At 40.0% G+C, this 17,275-nt stretch overlaps 1 protein-coding gene and 1 long non-coding RNA gene across 2 annotated transcripts; one reads left to right on the forward strand and one right to left on the reverse strand.

Moving 5' to 3' along the window:
• Positions 1-11,199: 11,199 nt before the first annotated feature.
• LOC117560128 lies at positions 11,200-13,240 on the reverse strand. The gene is made up of 5 exons (XR_004571115.1): positions 13,184-13,240; positions 13,014-13,067; positions 12,039-12,161; positions 11,739-11,921; positions 11,200-11,542 (listed from the first exon to the last, which is right to left on the reverse strand). It is a non-coding gene; the product is annotated as an uncharacterized LOC117560128 (long non-coding RNA).
• Positions 13,241-14,991: 1,751 nt separating this feature from the next.
• On the forward strand, positions 14,992-16,773 carry LOC117560126. Its single transcript, XM_034236922.1, has 3 exons — positions 14,992-15,213; positions 15,328-15,535; positions 16,311-16,773. The coding sequence occupies exons 1-3, from the start codon at positions 15,029-15,031 to the stop codon at positions 16,761-16,763; spliced, it is 846 nt and encodes a 281-aa protein (XP_034092813.1). The 5' UTR covers positions 14,992-15,028; the 3' UTR covers positions 16,764-16,773.
• The last annotated feature ends 502 nt before the right edge of the window (positions 16,774-17,275 follow it).

The raw sequence follows: 17,275 nt of genomic DNA on the forward strand, positions 1-17,275 counted from the left end.
TCAAAAGACGTGTTCAATGGCATTAAAACGAGAAAAAACGCAGCTGAATCGGTTAATCCATAGGTTTTTAACGTCTGTATAAAAAAATTATTTCATTTCTAATCCATAATTCCATTTTTATGTAAAAATCGCAGAGCAAAGATTAGCTACTAATGGTAGCCACCAGAGTGGCTGCTGCTTCCGGTCGTGGCTATGCGGCAGTCCAGCGCAGTCTAACACACACACATTACCAAATAAGGAGTGAGAATGATAGGTCCCCTTTAAATGGAAAGATAATACATAGGCCTCACTTTCTTCTAATATCTGTGATGACTCAAATGTTGTCCGACCTGAACAAGTCTCAGGAAGAGAAAAGAGGAAAAGTGAAGGCAAACCGCCATCAAGTGAAGTCCATGGATCCTGTATAACTAATAGCAACACAGAAAATACTTTGTAGTACATTTTTTATTTATCTATTCCTCCTGACATACAGGTTAAAATGGCGTCATTCAGTCCGCTTAAAAGCTGTTGTCTGGTGCCTCCAAGCAGACAGCTTTATAAATCAATATGACTCCACAAATTCAGAACACAGCCCTGATGGAGACTAAACAAATGATTAATATGGCCTAACGTTTTGATAAAGGTCAATTTGGTAAAAGTATGCATCGGTTTGAAGCAATTACCACCAGTGATCTGGCCCCACCTGCACAATTGGAGTTGCCATGGATACTTGCTGAGCAGGAAATGGAGATGCTTACCCTACATGACAACATCTTAAATGTATTCATTATACATCTCTGTTTGGCTGTGGGTGAAGATGGACACCTGGATTTATTCAAAAATATTCAGCAAAAGAAGCCAATTAGATTTCAGCTTATTAAAGTGACAGAGTACTACGTGTTATGCACTTCTTACTTCCAAGTTATTCAAATAGGATAAAAACTAGGGCTGGGCAAATAACGCGTTACTATCGAGCTGTCAACATTCTTAAAGTGGACCTATCATGCTATATTTGAATAATATATTGTAGGGCCATACCTATATAAAACATGTCTGCGAATTTTTTAAATACCAAACAGATCATGCATTTTAGCCATGCCTCATTTTGCTCTATTTGCTCTTTTTTAGCCATGTTTTTGCAAGGGCTGAATCTGTGAGAAGTCTTCTTTGCTGCTTTTGTGGCAGACTACAGCGCCACCTACAGGCCTGGCATATGTACTACAGCGTCTCCAGCGCTTTCGAACGGCAATGGCCGTGGCTGTCTCCTCCTGATAGGTGGAGAGTTGCCCATATAGGCGGAGCTCCTCATTTTTGACGTCAGAGATATTTCAAATCTGTATCAGTCTGTATCAGATCCGTTGCAGCCCCGTTATTAGAGATTTGGGTATGGAGGAAAAGAGAGAGGGTTGTGTTTTCTGACACTTGGTGAGTTCCCTGACACACCGGGGACACATATTCATGTATAAAAGACGTACAAAAGTGCATTTTGCATGATAGGTCCCCTTTAAGTTTTTAGAGAGTACTTGTCCATGGACAAGTGAGTTTGGCAATTTACTTATCCGAACACATTTTTCACTTGTCCAATCTGTGAACAAGTGAATCTTCCCGGGGGGGATTTTTTTTAAATATTGAAGTTAAAAGCATCAATCTGGTGCACTTTGAGAGCAACATTAAGAGATCTATGGATACATCTCTCAACACCCAGATGAAACAGAACTGTAAACAGATTTACTTTTTCTTTATGGATATTTTACAAATCACTCCCCTTTCAAACTGTATTCTTGTTTTACTGCCATATAGTATTTCATAACTGTTTTTCCTTTATTCTCTTATTTTTTTTATAACTATAGTGATCATATGAAGGTGTGCCACGGAAATAATCTTTTGAATAATTTGTGACCACACCGTTTGAGACCCACTGAGATAACTTAGGCCCCGGCCACACGAGGACGAAAACAGCTAAACGCATAGGATTAACGCAAACGCAATCGCAAAAAAGCTTCCGTCCACACTAGAGATGTTAAGATTCACCGATTCGCATCGGTGCACCGGCATAAACGTTCAAGATGCGAGTGCACCGGTTGAAAGAGTGCACATCGGCTACAGTTTGGGTTGAATCGGGTTGAACTCGCGATGCATCGATTGCGTAGCGTCTTTGCATCGGTAAAAAACCGATTCATTCATATAAAATCCCCTAATCTTGTCAACGCTCAGCAGAGACGATCTTTGATATTTGCTTCGCCACTACGGAGGCCGAGAGTCTCAGTTATCAACACACACGGAAGTCGAGGAGAAAGAGAAACACAGCGCACCGAAAAATACCTACAAATCAAACGTTTGGTAACACTTCGGATTGTTCAAGAAAGACGGTGTAATAGTCCTTTATGCTAGGCTATATAGTTGACCGCAGGTCATGGAGAGTAATAAGGTATCCGTAGACTTTTGTATGAGGTATCTTTATTACTTAACAGGTCTACAGCCATGATACATAGATCCGTCCTAGATGCGGGCTTGCATACACACAGTATCACTCCGCAGCCGCACCCCATCAGTAACGTCCTGATGGTATATGTGCGCGGCACAGACGGTCAACTTGAAAAATCGCTCGCAAATTGTTAACGATGCCGAGCCGATTTAAAGTACACAAGTAGTACGAGGAACTTAGCGACGCACATAAAGAGTCGACATGGGGTCTGCGGCTGAAAAGAGAAACCTCAAAGTTAGACATATGAGTTAAATCACTCAGTGAGGTGTTCTGTCAGAGAGAGTGGTGTTTAGTTTACAGCAGCCTGTGACGGCCAATAATAATTTAAATGTATTCCTCACTGTAAGCAGTTATGAAATACCTGTTTATGAAAGGTTATTTGTATTATTTATTGTTCATATAAAACCCACCGCTTTCTGCTCACTGGTGAGTTAGCCTATGAATGAGTGTTAAGCACATCAGGCTGGCAGCTGTATGGGCATTGCTCTATGGTAGCTGTTATTTGCACATTGTTAATCATGAGCAATGCATCCTTACATTGTTTAACTGTGAGGTGTTATACAATTGTACTCTGGAGAGCTTTTAAAGGTAAAAAAATAAACGGCATGATGGGATGTGCAGTACCAAATATGTAAAGCACTTTTTTGTTAATGTATGATTTGCTGCATATAAGGAATAAAACAAAAATCCTCTGTCGTACCAAATTGAAGTATCATTATTTTTGCATCGTGTTGAATCGCATCGTATCGCACCGAATCGCATAATGTTGAATCAAATCGTATCGAACTGTATCGCAACAGGGGTGAATCGTATCGTATCGCATCGCCTGGTGTTTCAAATGTATCGTTAATGTATCGTATCGTGGCAACGTATCGAGATGCGCATCGCATCGGCCTCAGTGATGGAGATGCACATCCCTAGTCCACACGCAATATTCACCGGATATTGTCTGTCCACACGAGACAGCTCCGTTTAGCTCCAACCGCTGGAGAAGCTGCAGTACATATGCCGAGCCTGTACGTGGCGCTGTAACTTCCTCCACAAAAGCAGCGAAGAAGCATGGTTGTCATGGTTGCCCTTCTATTTATTCTCCGCGGTGGGGGCCGAGGGAACCGGGCAGAGTTTTTCGCCAGTCAACGTGTATTAAAGTTTAAATCTTCCGGACAAAATTATAAAAGTGCCGGTCAAAGGTCTTCTTTGTTATTTATTGAGCTTTAAAACAAATGAATAACGAATCTATATAATATAATAATAAAATACATGGAGCCTCTCTTTTTCCTCCCTCTCTTCGGACAGCGTCAGTGTCTGTTTCATGCAGCAGCTGATCCAGTAATGAGTGAGCCGGCCGACAGTAAAAATAAACATATTTATAACTAGTTTAGGTAGTTTGAGAGGTGTCTCCGTCCTGTCAGATTAGACTTCACTCGCGTTTATGTCCATATCGAGAGAAAGATAAATAATCTGAATTCAGTGTGCAGTTTACTTTGACGCGGGGGTGAGCAGAGGCGGGGCTATTGCCTCATCATTATCAGAAAATGATCGTTTCTAAGATGCATTGCGATTCGGACGTGGACGATTCGGTATCGATGCAGTGACGGAAGATAATCGATTATAGCGTAGTAACGTTGCTTCCTGATTTTCCGGCCGCGGCGCTTTTTTTTTCTGTCACTTTAATATCAAATCGGTCGGTGACGCGGAGATCAGGGAACAGACGTGACAGCGGCACAGCAACACCAAACACGGAGCAGTCTGCTTTCTCCACCAACACAAGAACACCAGTCCAGAACCAACAGCAGAAGGACCCGCTCTGAATCACTCCGTGTCGCTGCGGCTCAGAGACACAGTGATTTATGTTTTTCAAAAATAATCGCGTTACAATCATGTCAGGTTTTTGGTGGATTTAATTAAGTCTTGGATTGCAGAGTATGACTGCCCTCTAGAAATTTTCAGACGATATATACGTGTGTAAAGTTTGTGAAGGCAGGAGGAAAAAAGCTTCCGCGATCACCGTCTCCTCTGTTCCTCCAAACCCCGCCCCCTCCCTGAAAATAATGAGTGACAGGCTGATAGTGACCCGATAGAAACTTTATTATTCACTTAATCACTGAGATATAATGAAGCTAACTTAACCTCATACATTCATGGGATTTATGTAACAGTAAGACAGAGAATGTAACTGTGCACCCACATGCAGTATTTTAGTTGTTATATGCTGTTGTAAATACTCCTGTTGTCTGCTGTGTTCAGACTCAAGTCCTGTGTGTGATGCCACATTCAGGACATTCAGTATCCTTTTTTTAACAGAAGGCCGTTGCTAGAAGCTGCAGCTAGACTGCAGAAGCATTATTTTTTTGTTTTTGAGGATGGAACACACACAGATATAGGGAGGCTAGACCTATACAATTCATTTATTTTGGTTTATAAATGAATGTCAAGACATTTATGTTATTGATTTCTGAAGCACTTTCTAAATAATAAAAAGAGAGTTCATATGTATTTACTGCATGTATGCATTGATGAAAAATAAGCCATGTGCAGTAATATAGAAAATTGAGGATGCAACGCATTGGTATGAATCGTGATGCATCGTGATGCATCGGGATATCGAATTGAATCGAATCGTTGACAGGATAATCGTAATCGAATCGAATCGTGAGACCAGTGAAGATGCACAGCCCTAGCGTACACACGGAGCCGTTTGACCCCCCAGAGCGTTGCGTATGCTGTTCTATCCACTTTGGGACCCGTTATCGTTTCCGCAGTTGTTTAGTGCCGTATTCGGTCGTCCTCGTGTGGCCGAACGGTCTTTATGACACAAAACAGTAACGTGAACGACCGTTTTCGTCCTCGTGTGGCCAGGGCCTTAGACTAAAGTTAACTATCTAAACCAGGGGTGCCCAACCAGTCGATCGACTGGTTGGAGATTCCGACTGGATTTCGACTGGTTGGGAGATTCCCAGTCGATCGTGAGATGTGTCTAAAAATAGAACAACAATGTTCTGTTTTATCGTTAATGTCCTGTAACATAATCTTCCTGTGCCAGAATAATGCACTTGAACGCATCAAAGCTTTGTGATTGGCCGGCGTGACCCCATGTGTTGGGGCGTGGCTGGTGGGCAGTGAGCAGTGCACTAGTTCGCTGACGTTGTCTGTGTCAACGGGAGTGACAGTCTTGACACACAAGACCGCAATTATGGCAGAAGGAAAAAAGCCCAAAATATATAATTTTCACTCCGAGTGGGAGGATGATTATTTTTGTATCTATTCCAATTCAAAGTCCATCTGTCTCATCTGCAATGCGAGTGTGGCTTTACCGAAGAAGGGTAATTTAGGAGCAGCATTTCAAAACAGTGCACAAACGCTACGAGACGGAATTCCCTCCTAATTCTGTCCTACGCTCCCAAAAGGAGAGGGACCTGAAAGGACAGCTAAATGCACAGCAGTCCATTTTCACCAGGCCCAACAACAAGAGCAAGGCTGCTACCATAGCATCTTGTCGTGTCAGTCACGTTCTTGCGAAACACATGAAGTCTTTCAAAGACGGTGAAGTTGTGAAAGAAGCATTCCTGGAGGCTGCCGACGCGCTTTTTGGGGACAGTAAAAATAACAGTAGCATTTCAACAGGTTTTTGATATAATAAAAAAATAAAGTTAGATACCGTTATTAATCAGCTGTAAGTTTTAGTTTGTTTGAATTTATTCATTATAATTATTGTACAAAATGGTATAAGAATGCAAACATTAAGATCTGTTCTGTTTAAATTGATTATAGTCTATTATCAATTCAGGTTAAGAAACTTTCATCCTATTTTAAAAAAGGCATTTCTTTTGATACTCTACTAAAAATGCAACAAAAAAAGGGTTTGATTCTATTAATTTTGTCTTTTTTATTGCACTTTGGCAGCAGATTCCTGTGTAGCTTCAGATCTGAGTTGTCTTATTAGTAAGCCTAATTTATACTTTTGTAGCAACACTATTTTTATATAATGGCAAAGAAAGAGTATTTTCTTTTTTCATATGTGGCAGCACTGTTCAATGTTTCTTGAAAACATTACCCACTGTAGTATGTGACGTGCGAATAAACTCCAACTCTGTATCAACAACACTGTTGTGTAACTTCAGTTAAATACTTGTATGTGTGTAGATTAGAAAGAGGTAAGATATAGGATCTGCAGTATTTTATGAAGTATTAATCGTACAAATGTCAGTTTTATACAAGTAGAAGTGTGTATTTACCTGGCAGTAGGCTGTCAGTAATGGCTACGCCTCTCTATTTGGACTGGTAGATCTCGGCAGACTGGCAACTTTAAAAGTAGCTCTTGGTTAAAAAAAGGTTGGGCTCAGTGGTTCTCAACTGGTGGGACTCGCGACCCAAAAGTGGGTCGCGGATGTGTGAGTGAAAAAAAAAAAACTTTTATTTTGAAGGCCCGATTTTCTAACGCTGTGCATGCAGTCGGCGTTGGACTGGAAGTACCAGAGACCATAAAGGGTTTTGAAAACTTCTGTCACATAGTGATCATCTTCTCAATAAAATATCTTTGCTGATGTTTTTTCGAGTCTTCTGGCCAATCAGAATCAAGATTGTTGCCGGAAGTCCCCACGGAGAATAACTTTGCGGTAAAACTCTTCTTTATACATCCATGGGCACAACTTCAGATAAAAATGAACACATAATGAAATATGACCCCCGGTTTGATGATTGACAGATCACAGAACAATGGGAGCTATCTACCCTTACCCACAATTTAAAGTAAGTCACACAGACTATCTCCTCTTTACTCTTCTCGCAGCAAGATGTCAGAACAAAGTGAAAAACAAACAATGGCATAAAATATTATTAATATGTCGGGTAGTAATAGATTTATTTATTGGGGTTGGGTTTTCAGCATGTGTGCCTTTTTATATAGTTCAGCTTTGATTCCATCATCTCATTAAACCTTTTTTTAAAGCATACTTTTGTTCTGTGAAGGGATATAAGGGATATATGCACTGTACTTCACTTTTATTAATATTGTATGCTGAAAAGCGTATATATTACAGCACAATTTTTTGTTGAATAGATTTGAGTGCTTCAAAATGTTGGGTCGCGATGTATTGACCAAGTAAAAAGTGGGTCCCGAGGCCTGACCAGTTGAGAACCACTGCTTTAGCTCACCTGAGCCTCTCATACCTCATTCACAGCAACGCAACTCCGGTTCAAGCTCCGTGCTAGAGCTTTTCAGGTTCAGAACCAGTTCTTCGGTTTAGCTCTGGCTCTTTTCACACCGCCCAGAGTCCGACTGGTAATGCGTCGTTGCGTCATCGTTTGCGTCATGACGTAACCGTTTGCGTGCCTGCTTCATAAAGCCAAAAAGCCAAAGGCTTCCGAGGTCGGTCTTATTTCTTAAGGTGGACTGAACCATGAGTGTGGAGTAACGTTATATCTTTCATTTAAATGAACTGTAACCTTCACCCAGGTATGCAACAGCTGTTCTCAAATGAACACGTGAAGTAAAGTTTAATATTTATAGTTTTATAGATTTATAATGAGAGGTGATCAACGTGAATGCTCAGGTTCCACCTTAACACGCAGACACGTTGCTTCACTATGAGCAGAAACCTTTATATATACAGTCTATGGCAGAAACACTGAAACTCTTGTTAAGTTTCTCCATCGTTGTGTACAAACTGGATAAAACGCGGGCTTTTTGTTGTTGTTCAGGAGTTGATCTGCCTCTGCCCCTGCCCCTGCCCCTGCCCCTGCCCCTGCCCCTGCCCCTGCCCCTGCCCCTGCCCCTGCCCCTGCCCCTGCCCCTGCCCCTGCCCCTGCCCCTGCCCCTGCCCCTGCCCCTGCCCCTGCCCCCACCTCGACGTAAGCGTGACGTATGTGGTGCTTTTGCTCTGGCCGGAAACGAACAGGATTCCGGAGCTAAGAGGCTGCTCCGCTGCGGTGTGAAGAGGAAAACCCGGAAGAAGAAGATGTTTCCACAATTATGTGGAGGGAGAGTCCTCTCCAGTCAGACTGAGAGGCTGATACTACAGCTCAGTGAGGTAAAGGACTCTGAGTGTTTAGATAGTTCACTTTAGTCTAAGTTCAAAACGGTTTGGTCACAATTTATGTAAACACATATTTTCAAGGCACTCCTTTATAATTATTGGGATAAACAGGTTTGAAATCATTCCAATGTATACTATAGGACAGTAACCAAACATATCCTTTTAAAACTGGACTTTCGACCCAAACCCAACGTTGACTTGTGGATGCAAGCAGCTAATCGCAGACTCAACCAGAGAAAAAGTAGTAGGCCTACATCATCAGCTACCATGTCTGACAGAGAGGAAGACAGTGAGGAGGACAGTGAGGAGAACAGTCAGGAGGGTAGTGATGACAGCTTGTAGGATTACTGGTCGTGCTCATGTTGTCTTGTGTTTGCCTCTGCATGTGTGTTCTGTGTTCACCTCTGCATGTGTGTTCTGTGTTCACCTCTGCATGTGTGTTCTGTGTTCACCTCTGTGTGTTCTGTGCCGTGTGTCTGACAAATAAAGACCGGTTTATTTATTTCAATTTAAGGATGAGCACCAAGCAACATCTCCAGGTGGTCCTTTGAGAACCAGGGCAAAAAAGTTATGTGCACCCCTGTTTATAATCGATTTGAATTAATTAAAAGTGCATCTGTTCAAATCATGAACATATTTCAGTACAACATATAATTGTTTTGTCTTTTATATTAGTTAACCAAAACATTTGAATCAAACCCAAGAAACAATGATATACCAGAAATGAATACAAATCAACCATAAGCATGTACTTAGGTGTAAGATGATTATCTGCAAAGATAGAATTTATGGAGAAATGTGACAGTAAGACGAGGACATCAAACAGAAAAAGTGTGGCTCTGATAGTATAGTTACTGTCGGTGCAGATGAAATAGTTCCCAGTGATCGGGTCCAAAATTAGGCAATGTGCAAATCCTCTATGATGGAAGAATAGAGCTACATAATACAGTTGCAAGAAAAAGTATGTGAACCCTTTAGAATTACCTGGATTTCTGCATAAGTTGGTCATAAAATGGGTTCTGATCTTCATCTAAGTCACAACAATAGACAAACACAGTCTGCTTAAACTAATACCACACAAACAATTATATGTTGTCATGTTTTTATTGAGCACACCATGTAAACATTCACAGTGCAGGGTGGAAAAAGTATGTGAACCCCTAGGCTAAAGACTTCTTCAAAAGCTAATTGGAGTCAGGAGTCAGCCAACCTGGAGTCCAATCAATGAGACGAGATTGGAGGTGTTGGTTAAAGCTAACCTGCTCTATAAAAAATACACACCAGTTTTGAATTTGCTATTCTTAAGAAGCATTGCCAGATGTGAACCATGCCTCGCACAAAAGAGCTCTCAGAAGACCTACAATTAAGAATTGTTGACTTGCATAAAGCTGGAAAGGGTTACAAAAGTATCTCTGAAAGCCTTGATGTTCATCAGTCAGTAAGACAAATTGTCTATAAATGGAGAAAGTTCAGCACTGTTGCTACTCTCCCTAGGAGTGGCCGTCCTGTAAAGATGACTGCAAGAGCACAGCGCAGAATGCTCAATGAGGTGAAGAAGAATCCTAGAGTGTCAGCTAGAGACTTAAAGAAATCTCTGGCACATGCCAACATCTCTGTTGACGAATCTACGATACGTAAAACACTGAACAAGAATGGAGTTCATGGGAGGACACCACGGAGGAAGCCACTGCTGTCCAGAAAAAAACATTGCTGCACGTTTGAAGTTTGCAAAAGAGCACCTGGATGTTCCACAGCACTACTGGCAAAAATATTCTGTGGACAGATGAAACCAAAGTTGAGTTGTTTGGAAGGAACACACAACGCTATGTGTGGAGAATCCAAAGGGTTCACATACTTTTTCTTGCAACTGTATATTAGGGCTGTCAAACGATTACCATTTTTAATCAGATTAATCACAGCTTAAAAATTAAGGTAACACTTTATATTAAGGTACACAAATTAACCATCAACTAGTTGTTAATTAACATGCATACTAGCAGTATATTGGCTCTTTATTAGTAATTATAAAACACTTATTAATGCCTTATTCTACATGACCATATTCTACAGGTAATAAGCCATTAGTTGAGAGTTTTTCCTCAATTACCCTCTAATTAGTGCTTATTCATTGCAAGTAAGGAAGTTGTTGTACATGAGTTTGGGTCTTAATATGCTCTGCTCAATATGGGCCTAATAAGGCAGTAGTAGCACAAGAATAGTAATTCTCCCTTAATAACACTTAACAAATATGATCTATTCTCATGTAACAAGACATGAAACTACAAGTGTTAATTGTGTCTAAATAACTCAAAATTAGGTATTTATATCTAAGAACATGTTCCCTATTCTAAAGTGAAGTCTTGTTCATAACCAATAAGCTAGTAGTTTGACTCTAATTGACCAGAACAGGTTCCCTATTCTAAAGTTGCCTCCTCTTCACACTTTGTAAATACATTATAGCACACAACTACTGAAATTAACCTCAACAGCACATGAACAAAGTAGGCTCACGTTGAAATATCTGTTTTATTCAAATGTAACCACTGAAGAGAGGTTCAGACACATCACAAACATTTAATTAAAGTGTCTCCAAGGCTCACAACACACCTGTACTTTTTAATACAAATAGATAGGTAAATATAAAAGCTGAACTTGCTCTTGAGGGTACTACTAAACTCACTTTTAAATATACAACTCTTCCAGTACACCTTATCTAAACCGATAAAACCAGCCCTTTAATACTTCATCAGCAAGGGAAGAAGCTTGCCTTTGGCTTTCATGTCCTCTATTTTGGCCTTTTTATCGACTGTAACATTTGTTGCACACTTCTTGGCAAATGAAAGCAGGGTGTCTATTGCAGGATCAAACTTGAGGGTCTCGAATGTGTCTGGGTCCACAATCTTGAGCTCTGCAATTGGAGCAGTCATCTTTATGGTTCCCCGATCCACATTATTTCTCCTGAAGGCTTCAGACATTGTGCGAACATGTCCGAAGGTTTTCAGGACCTTTTTATACCTATGGACAACCTCCGCTGGCCCTTTGACTGGAAAAAAACAAACAAACAAATACACAAGGGATGAGTACACAGACTAATAATTCTGTCCAGCAGATGGCGCTAATAATGGCCGAAACAACTGACATTTCTCTTTAAAAATAACTATAAAGCATACTCTAGGGATGGCAACATCTGCTTATCTGATCTTTATCATTATTACTTTTCATGATATTTAGTTGTTCACCTCTCATATGAGCTCGCCCAGGCACAGCCACATCTGGAGATGCAGGATTCCGTGTGTTACGTTGCTTCTTTTTTGGGATGACAACATCACTGTCTGAGGAATCACTGAGGTCTGCAGGACTTTGGGAAGTGTCATCTTCGGACATGCTGACATCCTCTTCCAAAGTAGGGACTTTTGATTGAGCTTAAATTCAACGGATGACAGATGACACACTGATCAGCTTGTTATGAGGAGATACATAACATCACACCTTCTATAACAATTTAATACAAATGTGCAGTTTTTTCTCGAATCACTCACTTGATTTCTTCTTCAACCCCAAGACTTATTCGCGTAAGAAATTGCGCTCTCCTTCAAGATCTTTTATCATTTTATCTTGCCATTCGATCTTGGCCTCTAGGAATTCCAATCTTGAGATTGATCCTTAAAAAACAAAAGGACAGTTTGAGAGAAGATTACAATAAAGATTATGATACAGTATTGAGTAACAGGAAACGTATTGGAGAGACAGAGAGAGGGATGGCGAGAAACAAAGGTCATGGGCCAGATCGAACACAGATGATTGCGATTATGGTTTGTGCCTTAACTTGATGAACCTCAAGGATTTTAAAACCATAAAGTAGCAGCCGATAAAGTAAAAAATGTATACAATTATCCACTTCCCCTCACCCACAAGAGACAACAGATAATATGTGGTTTCCCTAGTCAACATCAGCCATGTCAGTTACAGTGTACTGCTTATCATCACCACTGTGCGTCATATTAATGATCAGATATTAATTAAATTACAAGTATTTCTTTGCAGCTCCAAATCGCAACTTTTCCTATAGAGCAGGTCAAGACTGTACTCTTACTGTACAGTTTACAGAGACCCAACTTTTACCCACATGAGCATGCACAGTGGTAAGGAAAAACTACACTTTTTATGTATTAGTGATCACTATGTTGTGAATATGTAAATGTATCATTGAGTGGCCAAACATGAACATGGAGGCGATGTGTGCTTTTATTCTATAAAGCACAATATAACAGCAACATTTATTTTCATGTTGGGTTCTCTTTTAAGCTTACATTTGTCCTTGGAAGGCTACTGAAGTGAATTGTCTCTAACCTATACAGTCTCAGAATTTTGACGAGCTGTTTATTTTTTACCATAACTTAAGGAGGTGCATGGGCTAAATCTGGCAACAATTTCCATCTCAGGATGAACGAGCCATATAGTTTAATGTTTATAAACTACCAACACAAAGAATCAATGCAAGAAAAAAAAATCACCTGATCCAAGGCTGGTACTGCAACTTGGGGCCAAGCTTTCTGTATCTTCAGGACCTATAGCATAAGAACAATAAACTCACAAAAATGAATAGGGGACATGAATGTTAAAATCAAGTTTGACAAGGAAATCATTTAAGTTGTACTTCTTAGTTAAGGGATATACAATTTACCATCTAGATCCTCTTTGATCAACTCCATCCTTGACTCCTCTTTTGGGACCTGATTCTTCTTCTTTGCCTTAGGCTGTAAAAAAAATAAGAATAAAGCTATTAAATATTGTGTAAAAGGCTGAATATGTACATTGGATAACAGTTACAGTGCACAAACATGAGTCTAAAAGGCAGCGAGCTGGCCAAATGAAAGCGACTGACCCGGGGGTTAAACCAAGTAAAAGATAACCACGAGCCTTCGCGCCAGTTGTTGGCTAGCTAGCAAGCGGGGCTAATGTTGGCTGTGGTGATTAACTACAATGTTTAATCGGCTTGCAAGATAGCTATAATTTACTTTTGAAAAGCAATGGGTCCCTATTAATTTATGGACTAACAATAATGAACATTATACGAATTATACAGCCAAGTAGTGGGTAGGTTACATGACGATATTGAGCTAACGCGGCCAACAACGTGAGTTGGTAATAATGACTTTATTAAGCACACAATTCAAAGAGGTGTGCACATGAAAGAGAGCATTTTCAACAAATACAATACAATGAATACAAAAATAAGAAAGCAAGCACGTAACTTACCATTGTCGATGCACAACATTTCCAATGTCCCTCTTCAAGCTCCAAGGCAAGTGGAAAAGGCCAAAAGCTAGCAGGCAGTTTATTTTTGCTGATTGGAAAGGGAATTAATATGATAGTGAATGATTGGATGAATTTGCCGTTTGCAACCTGTCAGGTGACTCCCGTTCCCCTCTACGTTACTGCACTGTCAAACTTAAACTACGCCACAACTTATCCTAAAACACATGTTTACACAATATCAGAGTCAAACCGCTGCAACAAAATCCATACATTTAAACGTCTTGGCCAAACGAATGAATGTAGTTGAAAAACCAGGGGTGGGGGGAGCGGGGACAGAGAGCACGCTCATGCACTGTCAACGGGTGGGGGAGGGGGGGGGGACATGCTCGTGAACTGTTAATAAGGTCCCATAGGTCCGAAGTAAATGGGCGGGACTTCGCCTCCGGAGCTTCGCTGTTAGCGGAAGTAACCGGCGGATAGACAGATGAGAACATGGATTGGTGGATCACTTTGTCAATCATTATTCTCCCAAAGGGTAAGTCCCGCCTATTTCATTTCTTCTCCCTCGCTGTGGATTGTGGAGGTATGGCGCAATATTAATAGCTGAGAATGTAATATTATTTCAGATAATTTTACAAGTATGGTGTCACATTACACGTTTTTGAGGCGAATCCATTTTAGACAGAGCCCCAAGGAAAACCTTAAGTTCAACCACTGGTTAATGAAAAAAGGCCTTCTTCGAAAATCAATGAAATGCCCCTCTTGTGCTCATGTCATGAAGTTGAAACGGCCTTATGCTAAAAAGGAGGCATTATGGTAAGTAATGCTAGAACACTTGTGCTACAGCCTGTGCTTCATTTATTAATTTTGGGCATATCATATTGTTAGCTCTGTAGCTGTAAGTTCATCTGAATGTTGGATGCAGACTTGTCACCTTTCAGAAACATTTACCATTTTGAATCTACATTATGTGACCTATGTGATTCATGCATATCTGATGGAAAATGATTATATAATTCATATTATTAAACCTAATTGTTTTTATTAGGAGGAATTATCAGCTAAATCTCACCTAGAAAGTCATAATTCAAATCACACTGCTGATAATTTATATGTGCATGTGGGCTACTTTTTAAGGTGGTAACACTACTAAATGCACTCATATCTTCTTTATTCAGTTAATTATTGTAAATTAAATTCTTCTTGTCAAGTATACCTAGAAATGTTGAATAACACAAAGGACTTGCGCCATATTCAATCCATGTCTTAGATGTATCAACACCTTACAAATCTAGACTTAATTTATCAGAATTCTATTCAACCAATTTGTTTAATCATCAGGATGTGCCGGGATTCATGTCACAAAGGGAAAACATATTCAAGATCCATCCGAAGTGGCTCCATGTTTGAGAATTCCCATGTGCGACTGCAAACATGGATGCATTTCATCTACAGGTGAGTGGTTCTAAATCATTCATGAAATGTGTATATATGGAAATGTACTGTACACCCATGACCACTTCAAAATTGGTTTTAACCTCCCCTCCTAACTAACTGGATTGTTTACAGATTTGCCCAAGGCCTTCGATTGCGACAAGTGGACATGCTGCAGGAAGGAATTACTCGTAGCTCTGCAACTCTGACTAAGCTCGCAGACAAGCTGCGGAGAGTTTGTAAATCTGCCATGAGAAGAGTGAGAAGAAGAGGCCAGCAGACCATTGGAAGACGAAGTGAAGTTGTTATGATCGATGAAAGCAAATGTGGCCATAAAAGAAAGGTGTGTAAACTATGCAAACACTTTAAGATTGTTACCTTGATATCCAAACAATACATAATTAAAACAAGTTTATTTCCTATGATCTTGCATAAGCCTGTCCTTAACAGAGCTACTTAATGTAGAGACACTATACATACTTTTAATACACAGAAAGTTAACATTTATTTTCACCATTTCTGCTGTACAACACTGTCTATCATAGACTATTATTGCTAATTATACATAAAGTAGTAGAGTGTATTGTAAATTGTAAAGCATTTTAACAACTGTTCTCAACATGCTCGAACAGTTCACTGCTGTGTGATTAATAATTGAAAACAAATGCATACAGTATTCCATGTAGAAATATACAATGGTAAGGCTCTAAGGAAAATATTTTAAAACATTCTTCATTTAAAGAAACTGCAGACAGAGCCATTTTAATGTAGTCATTCCAAGTGTATGTAAACCTCTTTTACCCATCCCACTGTTTGTGGCTCAGGTGGTTGTGCATTATTCTCCACAGCTCTATGTGGCCATAGGTTGCATTAATATACCATTTTTTCTCCCATGGAACAAAGAGAAGGATCATTTTTGTGTGTCAAAACTAAATACTGTAGTGGCCTTTTGTAAAATTGTGTCAGTATCCTTATCTATGAGAAATGACTGTTGCGTTTTGGAATAAGATATGCAGTTCAATTATGCCATAAAGGGAAATGTCACGTTATTCCTGCACCTCAGGACAGTTGAATATTTGTAAATATGCACTGCTCCATAATACTCTTGTCATTTTCAGTACAACAGAGGACGGGCGAGCAACAGGAGTTCCTGGGTGTTCAGAATGCTTGGAATCAGAAATGACAGGAGAAGACCCATTCTCAAGATCGTGCGTCGCCGCTCAGCCAGACATCTTATGCCTCTCATAAAGAAGCACATTAAGACCGGAAGCTCAGTCATTTCAGATGGATGGAGGTCTTACAGCCGGCTTCAGGACGAAGGTTATAATCACCTGACTGTCAACCATCAAGAATCTTTTGTTGACCCTGTTACAGGTGCACATACACAGAACGTAGAGAGATTTTGGGGTATTTGCAAGACAACTATCTGGAGACTTAGAGGAAATCGGACACAAAGTTCGTTAAAAGATCATTTGGATGTCATTGAGTGGACTTACTGGCGTGGAAAACATCACAGATATGGACCACTTGGAATGCTTTTGCATGACATTAGAAAAAAATATAAAGTGTGAAGCCTGTGAAAGGTAGCATATGTTGCAGATAGCACATTTACACTGTCAGTGAAAAGCGATTGAACGATTAAAGACACTTTAAATGTTTGTGATGTGTCTGAACCTCTTTTAAGTGGTTACATTTGAATAAAACAGATATTTCAACGTGAGCCTACTTTGTTCATGTGCTGTTGAGATTAATTTCAGTAGTTGTGTGCTATAATGTATTTACAAAGTGTGAAGAGGAGGCAACTTTAGAATAGGGAACCTGTTCTGGTCAATTAGAGTCAAACTACTAGCTTATTGGTTATGAACAAGACTTCACTTTAGAATAGGGAACATGTTCTTAGATATAAATACCTAATTTTGAGTTATTTAGACACAATTAACACTTGTAGTTTCATGTCTTGTTACATGAGAATAGATCATATTTGTTAAGTGTTATTAAGGGAGAATTACTATTCTTGTGCCACTACTGCCTTATTAGGCCCATATTGAACAGAGCATATTAAGACCCAAACTCATGTACAACA

Source organism: Gymnodraco acuticeps, unplaced genomic scaffold (genome assembly GCF_902827175.1).
Source record: "Gymnodraco acuticeps unplaced genomic scaffold, fGymAcu1.1, whole genome shotgun sequence".
Lineage (NCBI taxonomy): Eukaryota > Metazoa > Chordata > Actinopteri > Perciformes > Bathydraconidae > Gymnodraco > Gymnodraco acuticeps.

Excerpts from the sequence above, each read along its gene's own strand:
- LOC117560126 (XM_034236922.1), top strand. The coding sequence starts at position 15,029 with ATGTATCAACACCTTACAAATCTAGACTTAATTTATCAGAATTCTATT. Across the intron at positions 15,214-15,327 it reads TGGATGCATTTCATCTACAG|ATTTGCCCAAGGCCTTCGAT; the intron begins GTGAGTGGTTCT and ends GATTGTTTACAG. Across the intron at positions 15,536-16,310 it reads AATGTGGCCATAAAAGAAAG|TACAACAGAGGACGGGCGAG; the intron begins GTGTGTAAACTA and ends TGTCATTTTCAG.